The sequence below is a fragment of the Gymnoscopelus braueri genome, assembly GCF_963280865.1.
Source record: "Gymnoscopelus braueri genome assembly, chromosome: 18".
NCBI classification, from domain to species: Eukaryota; Metazoa; Chordata; class Actinopteri; order Myctophiformes; family Myctophidae; genus Gymnoscopelus; species Gymnoscopelus braueri.
In genome coordinates this window covers 21,721,791-21,739,992 of record NC_137618.1, presented here as the reverse complement: position 1 = coordinate 21,739,992, position 18,202 = coordinate 21,721,791, and the positions used below count along the sequence as shown (strand labels likewise).

General features: G+C 41.9%; 3 protein-coding genes across 3 annotated transcripts; 1 reads left to right on the top strand and 2 right to left on the bottom strand.

Annotated features, from left to right (window-relative positions):
- Positions 1-233: 233 nt before the first annotated feature.
- On the bottom strand, positions 234-6,653 carry xk (X-linked Kx blood group (McLeod syndrome); the record flags this gene model as incomplete). Its single annotated transcript, XM_080412151.1, has 3 exons — positions 6,115-6,653; positions 3,760-4,022; positions 234-1,186 (listed from the first exon to the last, which is right to left on the bottom strand). Exons 1-3 carry the CDS (start codon positions 6,357-6,359, stop codon positions 234-236), a joined length of 1,461 nt encoding a protein of 486 aa, XP_080268277.1. The 5' UTR covers positions 6,360-6,653.
- A 4,377-nt stretch (positions 6,654-11,030) lies between these two features.
- LOC308073272 (gastrin-releasing peptide receptor-like) lies at positions 11,031-15,172 on the top strand (the record flags this gene model as incomplete). The annotated part of the gene is given in 6 exon segments (XM_080412150.1): positions 11,031-11,192; positions 11,195-11,211; positions 13,129-13,208; positions 13,211-13,479; positions 13,970-14,234; positions 15,102-15,172. Coding segments are annotated over 6 exon segments (864 nt in total).
- Positions 15,173-15,662: 490 nt separating this feature from the next.
- On the bottom strand, positions 15,663-17,998 carry asb11 (ankyrin repeat and SOCS box containing 11; the record flags this gene model as incomplete). Its single annotated transcript, XM_080412149.1, has 7 exons — positions 15,663-15,845; positions 15,946-16,134; positions 16,722-16,856; positions 16,987-17,143; positions 17,302-17,409; positions 17,568-17,704; positions 17,992-17,998. 7 exons carry the CDS (start codon positions 17,996-17,998, stop codon positions 15,721-15,723), a joined length of 858 nt encoding a protein of 285 aa, XP_080268275.1. The 3' UTR covers positions 15,663-15,720.
- Positions 17,999-18,202: the final 204 nt, after the last annotated feature.

Below are 18,202 nucleotides of genomic sequence, written 5' to 3'. Positions count from 1 at the left end.
TGCTACTTAAAACAGAATTAAAATTTGATTTTTTTTTCCCCCTGCCGGGAAATGGTGGGTACCCCAACTTTCAGCAGCTGTCAAAAATTCTCCTAGGGAAACTGCATTTCAGTCTTTGTGAGATGTGTTACTAGACACCTTTACAAACACATTGGTGAAGATTTTTTTTGGTAAGGAATTTATTCCAAGATTGGAAATCTTTCTGCTAATATCCCCTGACTATTACTGCACCTTTAAGCATCACACTCACAGGATACATTGTGCCCAACATCACCGTTCCTTTGACCGCCTATAATTTCACCCATGTCCTTGGACATGCTCAGTGACTGATAGGTAGAGTCATTGAGCATGTCATAAGTTGTGTCATTGGGCATGTCATAGGTTGTGTCATTGGGTGTTTCGCACACTTTGTCATTAGCTGGTTCTTTGAGTGGAGTGGGACTGGCTGACTCCAGGGCCGCCTTGTCTAATGGACGATTTTCCGACGAATTATCACTGCAGAGCAAACAGAGGAGGGCGGAGCAGTCCCAAAAGCCCTGGGACATGCTGGAAGTGAAGAGCCTTCGGCAGGGATGACAGAACTGATAGAACACCAGCATGAAGAAAATGCCAATGGCATAGGCCACTAGCAGCTGCAGCACAAGCAGTGGGGCACAGATGAACTTGTAGAAGTCCGTCTTGTAGATATACCACAACAGCAGCAGTGAGGCATTCTCTGCAAAGCGCAGTATGTAGTACACAGCCATACGATACCAGTTCTGGGACTTGTTGATTAGGTCTGGGTCACTGAGTTTCAGCTGAACAGCTGACCAGCAGAACATGTTAATGCCAGCGTAGAGGAAAGTGAGCAGGCAGAGCACAATGGTGGTTCCTACCCTTGTCAGTGTCTTTTCTATGTTGTCAGGGAATGGAGAGTGGCTGTGCCAAAACAGGATCCAGGGGTAGAGGAAGAAAACCAGGAAGTTGGCAAGAACCACAGGCAGGATCCAGAGCTGCAGCACAGAGCTGAACAGGACCAGGACCGCCATGCGCGTGGCGATCTCAAAGCTCCGCCACAGGAAGATGCAGACATAGGCCATGGGCCGTATATCTACTTCATAGTCATCATATTTGATCTTGATGGCCAGGATGTTGCAGCGCAGCGCGCCGTACACGATGGACAGCAGAGAGATCACCATTAGGGTGCCTGACATGGGGAGTGAGAGAGAAATAGGAAGGCATTATCAACCAAGGGTCTACGAGGACAGCAAATGAAAGGCGCTCCTTTATAATGACAGTTTATCCTTTGCCATCGTGTTCAATCAGCAGGACCATATGTTTCAGTTTGACACTTTGTTGACCTTTTAAAGATTACCTCTATTCCTGAGAGATTCAGAAATTTTGTAAACACAAACAAATACATAATTTTATTATTATTTTGTTGCTGTTTTTCTTGTAGCTGCAATGTCAAGGAGACGAAACCCAAGAAGTTTCCTCTCTTATACTTGTACTAAGTGACGCAACAATAAAGAGCGTGTGCACACACACCAGTGTTGATTTCGTCGACTAAAACTATGACGAAAAATGCTCGTCGACTACCTTTTTTCACTGACGAAAACTAAATAAGACCTAAATAAAAACTAAGCTATGATGAAAACTAAAACCACGACTAAAAATATTGACAATTTCGTCAACAAATAAAAACTAGACTAAAATGTTAGGGAGTGGACTAGTGGAGAAGAGATCCAGTAGAACTAAAAGACTATGCTTTACGCTCAGGTGCTGCGCTCTGAAAATAGCAGATCTACAAGCTCACAACGCGTCGCGCTGTGACGCGTTGTGAGCTTGTAGATCGGCTATTTTCAGCATTCAACCAAGTGTAAAATCAGCCATTATGACGCCATCAAGGCATCACCAAAATACATTTTAGTCGACTAAATCAACTGTAGATTTAGTCGACATAATCTTATGATATTTAGTCGACTAAAACTAGACTAAAACTAAAACATTTAAGATGACCAAAATATGACTAAAACTAAATGGAATTTGATTCAAAAGACTATGACTAAAACTGAATCAAAATTTGGTGTCAAAATCAACACTAACACACACACACACACACACACACACAAAACACCTTTACATACATAGTTACATAATACCAGTTTGACTCATGAAAACAACAGATGCTTAAGTCCAATACGTGGCACTTAGCTAATCAGCCCACGTCACAGTGGAGCTGTGTTCTTGACTCGGGGATAGACTGCTCACTCAGTGGAGAGGGACTGAGGGACCACAAACAACTCCCTGTGGAGGGAACTAGCTAATAAGTCAGACACTAAGCCAGCTAGCAGGGTCTCTGTGTCTGCAGTATTCTGAATGTACCCATAGCTGTATGACTTAACTTCAGGACTCAGACTCGAGTCACATTTATTCTAGATTTGACCGAGTCTTGGACGGCAATGACTCAAGACTTGGACTCTGGCATGATGACAGACTTGACCACACAATAGCGTATCTAAGTTTGTATGTATATTCATGCTTAGAGAAACTTGATTAGCTGTTGTGTGTTGCCTTGTGGGTCCCGGGAGGAGGATGTATTTGGAATAAAACAAACATGTGTGAGCCATTGAGGATGGCCCAGAGCCTGGATAGACAACAGCTACACGGCAAGCCCGAGGGGGTTTATTGTTTATGGTGTGTACTAAACAGAGTACTCCTCCTTTCCCCTTCCTGTCTTGTCAAGGTGCTGTGAAATCACATTCCACCCTATGCATGCTGTTCAAGGTCATCTTCTCTGAGAGATCCTGATAAACAAAGGTCTGTCTCATCACTTTCTGGTCTCACCCTCATGGAAGTTATTTTGAGCCAGAGTTCAGATTGAGATTTCCATGACACTGATGATTTGAGACTTGACTTGGACTCGAAAGGTGAGTCGACTTCAACTCTGTACGCACATAAGGGAAATAGATGTACACGAAATAAATCACTATCTGTTTAGGACTAATTAACAAAACATTAAAGTAACTGATAGAAATATATGACTAGTTTAAATATTGTATATATTTGTAACTCATACAAGACTCATACAAGATGTTACATGCTTGTTCAGTTTTTTCCAAAATGTTTAATGTCTTGTCTTTTCAAATAAACTGTAGCTGATAGAGACATCTAGGAAACCACATGGCAGGGTGGAAGACGTTTCCAGGAAGACAGCCTCTACTGAGACAGTTGGCTTCACTGCCTTCAAGTAGGCTACTGACGTGATGTCAACTGCGATATTATGACACCGTTGCTGTGTCCAAGGCATCTTAGGCATTGTGAATTGTGATATGAGCTGCAATGGTTGTTTGTAGAAATATGATATTGTGCCCGTTTAATCGCTGGGCACTCCTAGTGTACATTAACAAAATAAATGCCCAAACGCCCATCCCTAACACACATTCCACAATGTTCCATTGTTAACTTCAAGTCATCCATAAAGAGATGTCTGAATAGCAGCTGGACCTAGGTATAACCATCAATTAGTTGAATTGTAAGAGGTTCCATTTACAGTACCCATGTTGTTTTTTGTATGAATGTACAATAGAAAAGAAAACACACACAGCACTGAGTTTACACACACATTTGCCCTCACAGGACCCCAATGGAAATAATCTCTGTGTTTTGTCCTTGTAACAGATATATACAAATACTGCATGTTTGTGTATATGCATTTTTGACAATCAAAACGTCAATCAATCGATACAAAAAGACATGTCACACATGCATACCCCTCACCTCTCCCAATGGACACCCCTTGCTGTAGAACACATATGTAGAGCTGCAGGGTGAGCTGTGGGGCCGAGCCCAGGAAGGCCTGAATGACAGAGGTGCGGGCGAAGGCCGCTCTGTGTGTGAACAGTTTGCCCTCCGCCTGCCCCACCTGCCGCTCCACCTCCTCAGACTGACCCCTGCGAGGCATCTGCTTCTTCCTGGTGATGCTGACATAGGGCTCCTCCACGCGACCCACGCTGCCATAGATGCAGAATGCCTCCAGACACCTAACAACAGAAGGGACATGGAAATAGCATTTAAGTTGGTGGCATATTTTTGTCTTTTATTCTCAGTGCGAGAGGTTACGAAGACAAACACAAACAAGTATACACACAGATGACAGCAACATCCACACACTGTGTGAGACATACCTGCCATACACAAAAATGCACACAGGCACCATCTTGACTCCTATCAAACCATCCATGCGGAGCGGGAAGCAAATTAAATGAAGTCACCACCATGAACAGCCTTCAAATCATAGGCGCCTTTCTAATCATCTCATTTCTATAATCATTTGTACATGATAGGCCTACATCATAAAACAAGTACCCAAAGCAAACCATATTCCACAACCTATATTATGACACATTTTTTTGTTAGGTTCAAGTGTTACATATCCACTTTGGCATGCACAGGAAGAAGTAACATGAGATGAGATGCATACAGTATACTATTACTATCTCCAACTGGCACTTAAGAGTAGAGTAGGAAGGGAATGACCTAATTAAGAGGAAACAGAGCTGTGTTGGTGGTGGAGATAATGCAATAGGATTTTGTTTTTCTCCAAGAAGTCCAATAACCTCTAATGTACATTTTTATTTTATTTTTTATTTTAAGACAATTAAATGGTCTCTTGGTAGATAATGAGAGTGTGGTTAGTTTGGATGGATGAGACTCTGTTAAGAGGAGGAAGTGCATGCACCGGCTATAGGGTAGAGACGGACATCCCCTTCTCAAGTTGTGTTTTCAAAGATAAGAACCCAACAGCATGCTATTCTTGGCTATGCTCTTCACTGGCGGCAAAGAGGGGGGAGGCTCATAAACTAATCATTACATTGTACACTCAAGGGGAAACGGTCCAGGGTCAGGTCTACAGAAGCCCTGGCAGGTAAATAAACAGTGTGACAGATAGGACTGTTCAACTGGTCTACAAAGCAACTAGAGACAGTTTGTTTCCCAGAAAGAATATATATATATATGATTGACACTTATTTAAACAACCCAGGGACACAAAACCAGAAAGATTGGTGCACTGCTAGTGCTAACTTAAATCAACAGTGTTGGAGGGATGTCACTCACTGAAACATAATGCCGTCTTGCTCTGAATGAGCCTGGGACTGGCATGGCCATCTGCCCTTCAATCTGTAGGAATCTAAACCTAATCCCTCATCCAGGGAATCTCACAGACCAGACTGCTATTCAATATGGAAAGTGCTACACATGAGATTACCACATGTACACACTCACACGATACATCCACTCATCTCTTAAAATACACTACCTCCAATCGGAACCTCTCCCTCAGAGGGAGAGGTTCCAAATGGGGCTAAAAATACACCACACAATATCAAATACCTCAGATTCTGGGCTAATATCGAGCATATTGCTTCTGAATTTGGAAACTCGCTCTGCTCTATCAGCATTATTATCTATCTAAATGTAGAAGCTTACCATACTCCAGTTGAGCCTTGTGGTGGATAAGCTATATATTGTGGCCTTTTTTCAGCCGATAAAGCTCTCGTGTAGAAATGATTGATTGAATGATTGATTGATAGACATTATGGGTGATAATAAAAAAACGACCAAATTGAAGGGGCCTTTCTTGACAAATGTTGTAGGCTACTGTTCATGTCATAGGCTATGCAGATCTTTAAAAGAAGTAGGCTTAGGCTACGGATTTCGATGGTGCTTGAGCAGCAGACAGGCTGGTGGCTGGTTAGTCTACTGCGGCAGCCATGACCGCTTTAACCTAGATCAGGCTTACATTTAATGGGCGACAGGCGTATTGATCAGTGCTGCGTTTATTTCCTCACTAAATGGGTCAGACTCAGACATACACCACACTGCACCCCAGCATAGTGTGTTTGCAGCCTGGGGACATGCGTAATAATGCACTCAAACACTGAGGGTAGTGGTAGTGTGGGTACAACAACTACACAACAACACCTGTTCAGGAGGCGTTGCGCGTTCAGGAGGACCATCCTTTTAAAGCCCATGCTGTTTGGGTTCGGTTGCAGACAGTTGCTGACTGGCAGTCTCTGCAGAGCACCGAGGTAAACAACAAGAGGCAGTGAACAAAAACAGCCCAGCACTAACCTTACGATGGGTCCGAGTTGTAGAATATGCAACAAAAGCACCAACGGTCGGTCTCTGCTGAGGTCCCTGTGAATGAAGGTGAGCGTCAGCTGTACGAGCACAGACGCTACGAATGTGAAGAGGAGCGTCAGTCCTTGCCAGATTTGGTCTCCCGCGGAGCGGTACGTGGAGCTGAGGTACAGAGCCGCTGTGGTCTCGGCCGTGAAGAGGGACACCGACGCTAATATGGAACTGGGGAGTCGCATCCTCACTCATTCCGCCATCGGGGAAAGCTGTGCTGAGCGGCTTTCCACAAGGTCCACAGATCCATAACATCGAGGTCTGATAATGTAAAGAAGAAGAGATGCTGTCGTTGGTATTCCGTCGGTGCACTTGACTCTAGCTGCTCATCTATTTGTTTTTTTCCCAACCGATGGTGTCGTCCCGCAGCCGGACAGTGGGGGGCGCACAGTGACCCAAAGTGTTCCACTGCTGCGCCCCAAGAGCACGTGTGTGGCTGTGGAATGTCATTCGAGCAGTGGTGGTGGGAAAAGGAATACTCACACACACAATAGTGTGTGTGTGTGTGTGTGTGTGTGTGTGTGTGTGTGTGTGTGTGTGTGTGTGTGTGTGTGTGTGTGTTCATAAGAGTTGTTGAACAAGTGTAGTAGCACTTGCCCTAGCCTTGACAGCCTTGCAGGCTTATGCAAATTAAGGCTAAAATGCAAAGGTTTATGCAAAGGCTAAAATTTAGATAGCATGTTATAGACAGATGCCAGGTTCATTTGTAGACCTGGCATCCTATTGTGTATAGTTGCAAAGTACAGATTACTGACTTTTAAAAAAAATATTATACTGTTTAGACTGATTATAGGTTCTTGGTTTACCTATGATCCTAGATTACTATTTCTATGCATTTGATGTGTTTACCTTGATTACTGTAAATCGCTCTGGATTAAGAGTGTCTGTTAAATGCCTAAATTGTAAACATGATGTTTCACAAGGCAGGTCATGTCATTTGTTAATGAGGTAATCAAATGTGGCACTGCACTGGCTTTGATGATATTAGAGACTATGGATGATGATGGTGCTGTTGTTCCCCAAATGGAAGGACATTTTTAAGCCTGCTCTTAAACTTAGGATGTCTGCCTCCTGGACCAAACCTCGAAGATGGTTCCACAGGAGAGGAGCCTGATACTTGAAAGTTCCCTCCTGGAGATTCTAGGAGCCACAAAGTAAGCCTTCATAGCCTACTGGGAGGGTACAGTGACCCCCAGGGGTCCTTGGGGAGGTTCCAGGGTAGGGGGTCCCCAGCAAAATTAATTCATCGCAATAATTTTACCCACTTTAAACACCATTTTATACTTTGGCTGTACTTTATACTTTTATACTTTGGCTGTACTTTATACTTTTATACTTTGGCTGTACTTTATACTTTTATACTTTGGCTATTCAAATCACTTCGTACCATGCTGCTGCAAGCTTGTGCATCTGTTGTTTTTGACATTCTTTGAGAAATCTCGGAAAAGTTTGATTTTTTAAAAATCATTTCTTAACATAAATCTTCTCTTCTGGGGGTCCCTGGCACAAAAAAAATTCAGATGGGGGTCCGTGGCCAAATCCATATGAATTTGGGGGTCCTTGACATGAAAAAGTTGGAGTCTGCTCTAGCAGACACACACACACACACACACACACACACACACACACACACACACACACACACACACACAACCTTATTTCAGCCTGGTACCAGGCAGAATCTTTAAATACACACTCCAAGGATTATGAGAAAATAGTAGGCAAGAAAACAATCAAGTATTTAGTAAAAAGACAAATATAGATGTAATCTGAACAGTTTTGGCTCTGTTCTTTGGTATTTTTAAATAGAGTCAAGATATGCTTGAATCAATATCAATTTGACTGAAGTCCTTGAGTCCACATTGTATGGGAAAATGTGTTCATTTGTCTCTGTATGTTGTATACTTCCTAAGATTTGCTATTTTTCCATTTTTGGGGTTTGGGTAGGATATGTGTAAGATAAGGTTAAAAATGAACGCCATGGGACATTATTTCATCCTGGTACCTGGCAGAATCTTAAAATACAGACTTCAAGGATTGAGAAAAAATGCAGTTGATAAGAAAAAAAATCCACTATTAGTCACCATTTGTCCTGTAATAGAGTCAAGATGTACATGAATCCTGAATACAACCACACTGAATTCCTTGGGTCCAAATTGTATGGGGGGAAACAAATCATATTTTTGTCTCTGTAGGTTGTTTCCTTCAAAAGTTGTGCTCTTTTCTATTTTTTCCATTTTCTGGTTTGGGTTCAGGATATGCAAAAAGATGAATCCCATGGGACATTATTTTGTTATGTGGCAAAATCTTAAAATACACACTTCAAGGATTAATAAAAACCAGGTGGTGAAAATAAGTGGACCCCACTTTCCATCTAAACTTAATCCATATCTTTCAATAAAGAAGTGTTTTAATGCCGTCTGTGGCCGGTTCTGTCGGAAGTTCCCAATGGGCGGTAGTGACGGGTAGTGACGGGGCGCATCTGGTGAAACCCGGAATTACACTAAATGTAAACGGGAAGTAAACCAGGGTGAAAAAATGGCGTTCGGCCACAAAACACTTCTTTATTGAAAGATATGGATTATTACATTAAACTACTACCGCGTAGAGACAGGTAACATTTGGGGGTAAGCACCTTTATTTTCAATTTGTACATGTTTGGATGTCTACGGGGCATAGTGCAGAAAGTCCCTGTCTCCATGGGGCGTGAACCCTACAACTCTCGTAGATTGAAAACGTCAGAATCATAAATACGTCTACGAGAGTTGTATTCTACAGCTAGGGGGAGCCCGGGATCGAACTGAAAACCTCATGGCTTCCATCCGGCCGCTCTACCGGCCACTCTACCCCTGAGCCACTGCTGCCCTTGCTTACTATGGACTTTGTGTTGGATTTGAAAGTTACTGAGGATCTTCAACACTGATGGATCTTTTCCTCTGATGCAAATGCAATCAATGATGATGCAATGCCATCAGACTGCTGAACAAGGCATGAGCCTTGTTCAACAGCCTGATGACAGCCAGGCCAATGACATTTTCAATGGAATTTTCCAATGCAATTTTCACTATTGAAGAGAGACTATATAAAATGCATTAATAAATTGCACGCCTAATCGAATAATTGCCTGTATACAGTCTATTTAGTCTCAGCTTTGTGACGAAAAAAAACCCCGATATTTTCAGCAAAGTCATCATCACTACCAACAGATGGCAGTGGGGGCATTTGAACATGACTTGTTCATGAAGGAGCCCTGTCCATGGTGCTGATGGTGCTGTACCCTAGTGGAAAAAGCAGTTGTCAACTTGTCACACAACGTTCTCTGTCTGTCAGCATCCTCTATCTGCAGTGCGGGGGTCAATTCACTTAGAAAGACAAAATAACTTTAGTAGCGTACACAAAAGTGACAACATACTCATACCTTGTTTCAAATCATATAGGTTATTTGGGAAGTAAAATCCCAGAGAGGTGTTAGGAGAGATGTGGTCTTAATGATAACCCTTTCATTTGAAATGCTGTCTCTTTCCTGGGCGATATGTCTTATTATGGGCATCCCTGCAAACACTGAAGTTACTGTCTGTAAATGCTCTCCTTCCTTTTATCCTTAGCAAAGTATAGCAAATACTACATTTTTGTTATTCATTAATTAATAGGGCTAATTTGAGAAATCTATGTTCTTTCTTTCTTTTGTTCTTTCAATCATGTAGTGAATGTCAAACACTATCAAACAGTGTTTCTAACATTTGAAATGAAATTTATGACGTTCAATTCTATTCAAGGATGATTTCAGAGAAGTTCAAATTAATTTGGGGTTACTTTTGTAATCAAACACAGTGAGCATCATTTCCTAATATTCTCCACACGTTTCAGATGGGTCACAATTAAATCTATATGACCATATGCAAGCGGATAGGAAGGCATCATAGTTTTTCCAGAAACACTCATTGCAATCTGCAGCTAAAGGCACTGAATGCTGCAATCAATGGCTTATCAAGGGGCAGAATCAAAAAACGTAACTTAAACACTATCTATTTGTTGTTCACTCAGGAAACAACAAAACCAAGCTGGCTATTAACAGACATAAAAAGCAGCATGGATGATGCATATGCAATTCGTACCTAGCCAAATTAACTGTAGATGTCGGGGGAAAAAATCAAAAGTCTGCTTTGGGTATTAACTGACTGACGGAATGGAGTATAGGCAAAAACTGTAGCCTGTGCTAGTTTTAGAAGGTGGTTTCTTCTAGGCATATGTGTTCTGGTAAACATAATTAAATACATAATTAATCATAATAAACTTTGCAACAGCCCTTTTCACATTTTGACAGATATTGGAGATGTTGATAATCACACCATCAGACACTGATAGGCGGTTGCAAGATTATGAATTTAGGAGGAGAAGGAATTCAAGTTCATTACCAGGTTCCATAGCAGGTCAGCCAAATCCATTTTGAAACGAGTATTCCTATTTTGCATTCGCTTCGTCCTTTCCCTTATACGTTCAGCTCAGGTAAGTGATGCACGCAACAGCAAGCATAGGCTAGTAGGCTACAGTCTTCACCGAACGTTTCAGAAGAGGATATGCATTTCGGCTATAGCTACTACACCTTTTAACTTGAGGCTACAATGTCTTTGGAGGATTCGCTCATTTTAAACACAGAGGAGAACAGGGTCATGATTTTTAATGTATCAAAATTATCTGGGAATATTATCGACTCACAGGAATACTACATTTGGCTCCCCGGTATTGGAATCGCCGTTGTCTATGCTATTATCATTATTATTGGACTAATAGGGAATGTCACTTTAATGAAGATATGTATCTGCGTGAAGTCCATGAGAACAGTGCCTAACCTATTGATGTCAAGCCTTGCACTCGGTGACCTGCTGCTGCTTGTCACCTGCGCTCCGGTGGATGCCAGTCGGTATCTCGTGGACGAGTGGCTGTTCGGCCGAGTTGGATGCAAACTCATCCCATTCATCCAGCTCACCTCAGTGGGGGTCTCCGTTTTCACGCTCACGCAGCTCTATCCTTTGACCGGTACAATTAATGGACCATAACTGATTATTACTATGTGTAGCCTAAGCCTATATTCTTTCACATCACATCCTCAAATATATTTTTTTTGTAAAAGTAGGCCAACTTGTCTAAATGTTTTCTCAGTTCTGCAGTGTTTTTCGAGGCCCTTAAATTAATTATCGACATCTCCATGCAGGCCTACTAGCCTAGCCTAATTTACAAATAACCTCAACATTTGTGTGCAGTTAGTATAGGCAGGCAACAATTAACTTTTTAAATCTCTGGGACATCCATTGGAAATGTTTTCCAGATTAGCCTATTTAATATGTTATCAAAAAAGTTATCAATGGCCTTTGGCTATTTTTGTGTTGATGCCGCCTATTTTAACACAATATCGATTTGCAGTGCCATATGCCTAGGCTATGCCAGTGGACCATTCACTGACGACGACTGGCGCCGAAACGTCTGTTATTTATTACATGGAAAATTATCCTACCGTGAAGAAGCAAGCATTTTCCATTTTCCATTCTATTTATTTACTATTTTTAAACAATGTTTGCTTGTGTGCACATGATCACAGTCTTCTTTGGTGTGGACTGTGGTTCTAATAGCGTGGAATATAAAATGAATGAATATTCAGTATTTACAAGTTAGCCTACATCAGAGTGGTTTTCCGATAATGTGCCCAGAGCTTGAAGTTTGTCATATACTACAACATCTTTTAAATGCTGCCTTTGGGGAACAGTCTGAATGTTTATTAATAACAGTGATCTGCTGTCGTGGTGAGTAGTAGCCTACCACATTTCCATTGATTTCTTTGCCATTAAAAGGGTAGGTGAGGTTGGCAGGTGGAGTGCAACAAGGTGCGTAACTGCGCGCATGTGCGCTCAATCCCACTTGGTCGCTGTCCGAGGTGCTGAAGGACCACTTCACCCATGTGTGTATGCGTGCGTGCTGCGTGCGTGCGTGCATCAGTCCCTCCCCCCACCATTGGCTTAAATCGACGTGAAACCGACTCAGTAGAGGCCAAGGAAAGACCAGGCTCTGCCCCAAAAAAATTATAAATGAAATCTTGTTTGAAATGACCAAACCTGCCAACTGATGATGTCACTGGTAGGTGGGCTTCTGAACTGCCCACAGCCCTCCTCTGAGACACAGAGTGAGTGGACAAAATGGTACCAAATTATATTAAGCATTAGGAGCAATTAGCTATATGACGATATGTTGAAAATGGTTGAAGTGGTCCTTTAAGCTTGTCAAACTATCTTCAACACCACATTGGACTTAACAATTTGTCTTGTTCCTATTAGTCTCTTGGAACAATCACAAAATTGTGTGTTGCGTCATTTGATTAATTAGGCCTATGTTTGTGCAAATGTGCTCAAGTTTGCCTAGTTTAAAGTATGAATAACTAACTTTAAAGGTTTCACTGATGCTCCAATCTAATCGCCCCATTGTGTTGCATGTTGACGAGCACGTGATGATTTATGAGATTCTCTACCCATTGTAACTTGAATGGTGCTGAGTCAGGAGAAGTGGACTTTGCACCGAGGCATGGCCACTCGCTTGCCTAATGGCTTGCGGTACCTCATGCCATAGGGCTAAAGTCCGCATCTGATGGCGTGCCTGCCTTGTTTTACGTGTTTTTAGCGTCAACCTATTACGAGTTGGGAGCCTGTGAAAATGGCACTTCCGCATTCCAGTGCGACGGGGAATCCTATCGCGTCAGGCGAGTGATGCATGGAGATGTTGCCCCAGCTCATCATAGTACAACGTTAGAGTGAGAATGTGTATCCATATCATTAGCCTAGAATTTGTTTAGCACTAACACTCTTTTGATATTAGTAGCTTCTGTATTAACTTAATTTATTTGGATATACAGTAACTTGCTCTTATTTCATTTCATACTGGTTACACGCTTTTCTCTTCTCGGTTTAGGTACAAAGCTGTTGATAAATCCATGGATATCCAGAGGTCACGTGTTACAGTCAACATCTGTTTCCAAGCAGCTGCCATCTGGTTCTCTCGATGACCTTGGCCATTCCTGAAGCCATCTTCTCTGACCTGCACACCTTCCACATCAGTGAAACCAATGAGACATTTGTGACCTGTGCCCCCTATCCCCATGCAGTGGAAATGCACCCAAAAATCCACTCTATGGCTTTCTTCATGGTCTTCTACATCATCCCCCTCCTCATGATATCTGTGTACTACTGCTTCATCGCACGCAGTTTGATGAGAAGCACCGTGGACATACCTGTTGCGGGACACTTGCAGAGCAGTAGACAGGTCTGGGAGTGTTGTTTTGCCTCCTGTTTTTTGTTTTGTTTAAATAAGTGTTAAATAGCTCTATATTCTGCAATTATTCCTATAGAGTGTTTCAGTAACAGGGGTCCGTATCTCTCCAGCACATTAGTAAACAGAAAATGCATTTTCAGGTCGGGATACCAATTTTATCCAATCAGGAGAGAGAACTCGTACAGAATACAGGATAAGCAATTGAAATTGGAAGTGATAACACAAAGAAGTATAAGCAGACAAATTTGGAAATGGAACATTATAAAATTGAAGCTGATAAATGGGTGCTCTCTCCTAATTGACTGGAATTGGCAACCCATCTGGAAATGTATATTTTGTTTATTAAAGAGCTGGAAAGATGAGTCTTTCACAATATAGAGCTTTCACTTTTTAACCAAAACACTTTTGATTTGACCAAAGAATTATCAATTATCAAATTTTGTCAAACAGATGTTGATTACTGCCCTCTCTGTCCCTTCAGTTTGATTCCCGGAAGCGTCTTTCAAAGACTGTGCTGGTGTTTGTCGGGTTATTTTCCATCTGCTGGCTCCCTACACATGTGATCTACCTCTACCGCTCCTACCACTATGGCCAGGTGGACACGTCAATGGGCCACTTCGTTGCCAGTGTGTGTGCTCGTATCCTGGCCTTCACCAACTCCTGCGTGAACCCTTTTGCTCTATTCTTGATGAGCAAGAGCTTCCACAAGCAGTTCAAAAGACAGCTTATGTGCTCGTGCCATTCAAGTAAATTAACCAGTCAAAGTGCTGGAAACACACACAGATAACCTCTGTCTAAAGCTACAACTTTGATTTCAGATGTACAAGTTTTAGAAGGACTGATTTTATTTATTCGCATCTGCTTGGTGTTTCAATAGTGACAAATATGAGCTTTGGTGTGATTAGATAGGTACAGTAAATGTTCAGGGCCATTGAGCTCTATCATGCATTATACAGTACGTTAATGTTATATTCCAGTTGGTTTTGATTTCTACAAAACGGATGTGAAATTACATTCATCCTAATGTGTGTTTTTTATAATGACACTGCAGTAATTGATATAAAACAGATCAAGATTGTGCATGGCATGCTGCATGAATGTAAAAAAATATGGAAGTTATGAAATATTTCTGTTCAGTTTTTCTGTCACTAACCATACACAAGTCTGCAATTGCTTGGCAAGTTGTTACATTTAGTTTATCATTGATTACAATGTACAAGTGATATATTTGCAGTGCAACACTGTAGTCACTTGGCATGATGGTACTATAAATAGAATGACTGGGGCGTGGTGGGTGATTCTCACCCTCAGTGTAGACCGTGTCTGCAGATTCATTACGAATCTTTTACGGCTCTCTAAAAGTAGAGCAGAAGTTATAATACAACACCGTGATTGGAGCATTGTACACAAAAACGCTACGACTAACAAGGTGGTTGTAATTTTATTCCCGACTGTAAAATGGATTGAGTGCATTTTATAATGGCAGAAATGGCATGGTCATATTTTGCGCAAGAGGCAGGAGACAGGGGTCTGTTATGTTTCACTTCAGTACACACTTATTACATTAGTTGTAGTGGCCTAATCCTGTTCTACTGCTCTTGGTGATTGGACAGGATGTTTTTCCTTCCTGCCCCTGACACCCTGGCACCCGGGCGGGGTGAAACCTGACAGATGTTCAGGTTGAACTGCTATCCTATTCTTGGAACTATTTAACCACTCTATTTAACCACTCTATTTACCACACTCTATTTTAAAAAATAGCGAAAAATAGTCGAAAGGGGTAATTGACCACTTATCCCATTGTTCCTTGACTAGGGTCCATGCCATTTACTCTGATCTAGTACATTGCAAGTCACTATAAGCATTAACATTGCTGTCAGGCAGAAACCTTGTATGTCCTAACCCCCCCCCCCCCCACACACACACACACACACACTTACACTCAATGGACCACAATATAAATAAGCTTTAGAGATTTATTGTGTTTTATCCTTTTGACAAATATGTACAAATATGTTTATGCATATTATGCATTTTGATAATAAAGATGTCATCAATCAATAGTTATTAACAGTTACTAACAACAACATTTACAAAAGAGGTGGTTATTGTTTCCAAGCTGGTTATTGTTTCTAAGGACCTGTGGAAAACCTAAATATAATATACAATGTATATTATATTTAGGATTTCCACGGATCCTCACAGAGTCACATTTTACAGCATTGGGGGATGTCACTGGTAGAGAAGGAAGTCCTTAAGGCTGTGAGGAAGGAAGAGCCCAGATGTTCTGTGGAGACGGCTCCCTCCCAGACTTCGCCGTATATGGAACCGACATACTTCAGACAGCAAACACGGGCCTGGAGAGTCACACGGCAGAGAGAATAGAGTTACTGTTTGGTTGTGTCCATAATATATATGTGCATAGGAACGCCCCTGTCTTCATACTCAATGACGTACCTTTCTTCTGCAGTGCACTTCTTACTGCACTGTTTGGTGGGGCCAGGTCCAGAGGGGTCTTTCCCTCTGCGTTCCTCCAACTCCCATCAGCCCCGTAGTCCATCAGCAACTCCACCACATTGACTCCGCTTCCTCTAACGGCTGCATGTAAAGGGCTGTCCTGCTCACAGCCTACGTGGACATCTGCTCCTGTATGTACCCAATTGAAAAGCATTTCCATTGTTTTAACTCTAATCCGTCTTTGACGATATTGAGGTGCTTTTGAGTGTGGTGTATCTGTATAAAACAAACTAACGAAAACGCACCAAAATGCCACCACACAGGTTTACTTTTTCTGTGTATATAACTTAAGACTGCAGGGCGCTCCTCTGCTGCTGCACTGGAACTGCCAATTATGTTTACACTGACATGTCTGCTGCTAAATTATGTCTCACCTGCATGTGAGACTATACGCACAAGGGACTGTTTCTGCTATTTTATTACTATTGTGCTCTGAACTATGAATCGTATGTTCTTTTCTTCCTTATGCGTAGATTTAGTCTACTCATATTAGGAATATTTTACACTTCTGACTTGTTTTCCTTGTTCTTTCTTTCTTTCTTGAAAACGGCAAATGAGGTGACCTTGTAGTATTTTACCCACTTTTTCTTTTACACCTGGCTCTGTAAATGTGATGTGACAACAAAGTTGAAATATGACTTGAGACACTGGAAGCACTATCAGAGCAAAACTTATTCTCACTCACTACAAACAGTTAGTACAGGTTAGAATCTAACCTGAGTGTAACAGCCTCTTTACACAGTCTATGGTCTTGGCCAGGCAGGCAGAATACAAAGGTGTCCCGATCACTGGCAGCTCCAGGTCAATTTGAGCTCCATGGGACAGCAACAGCTCCAGGCACTCTCTGTGGCCTGAAGAAGAGAAAAGAGGGTTTTCATTCTACAACAGGGGTTCTCAAATTTGTTTATACCATGGCCCCATATTTAGAGGGATTTTGTTTTATTCCTAGATAATCTCTCTCTCTCTCTCACACACACACACCTGTTTTTGCAGCCACATGGATGGGAGATACCAGGTGGGGTGACGTGTAGATAGAGGCAGAGGGCCAGTATTGTAAGATGAGTCTAACACAAGCAGCACTACCGCTGCTGCAAGCATTGGAGAGTGGTGTGGCACCATCAGCTGATACTGCCTCTACCTGTTGAGAAATACATATGCACAACAGCTTGATGGTTTGTCTATCGTGTGAGCCGAACGAATGTAATGGTACAGAATTCATAGCAAAGTAATACATTCACATTTACATTGATCTATATCATAAAGACAACTCCTTTGAGAGAAAAATGTCCTCCTTACATTTGCCCCATTTTCCAGGAGAATCTTGGCACATGCATAATGGCCACCCAGGCAAGCCTCATGGAGAGGAGACACTTTGTCCGTGGTCAAGATGTCTACATCCCAGCCCTGGAAAAGACAAGATGAAGGGCAATGAGAAATGAATGAGACTCGCAGTCGTGGCTATAGTTCACTAGTGGTGAATACATGAATAGTCAAGTGCCTATAATCTTGGCTGATTATTAAACAAGATGTAAAGCATGCCGTGTTTATTTTAACTGGTTTACCTGTGAGACAAGGGTTCTCACGTTCAGGCGTCTGCCCTGGTATGCTGCATCATGGAGAACAGTCCGGTCCGACCAGGTATCTGGGAAACAAAGAATATCAGAATAGATTTCACATTTGCCAAGCAGATCTGAATGTTCTGAAGATGTTAAAATGTCCTTTATGTTAGCATGTTTGTCTGGTTTCAGGGTCTTTCTTTTTTTTTAAAGCCAAACCAGTGAAATGAGCAATGCTCAGTGCCTTGTTGATTTCTTCAGAAGCCTAGTAATAATAGTCTACCTTTAAATAGTTGTTGATATCATGTGTTCTCAGTTCTCACCAATGTCCTGCTCACAAGTTCTATGTTCGTAGAAAACAGTCACTGCATTTAAATTATATTAAAGTAACTGACCTGAAGAATGATACACAAGAGAAAGTAAATCTTACCCGCCATGAGTGCGTTGTACGTTAGCCCCCCATACATGTGGAGGGAACTCTGCCAAGTGACGTGCGTGTACATATCCTTTTCTATTTGAGCGGCAGCCATAGTAAATCTAAACTGTAGAGCAGACTCCTCGACAACTGACTGACAGTAATTCTGTTTGGCTGAATGTGACACAAACCTGGCCTTCTTATATCCGTGGCTAATTCACCACAC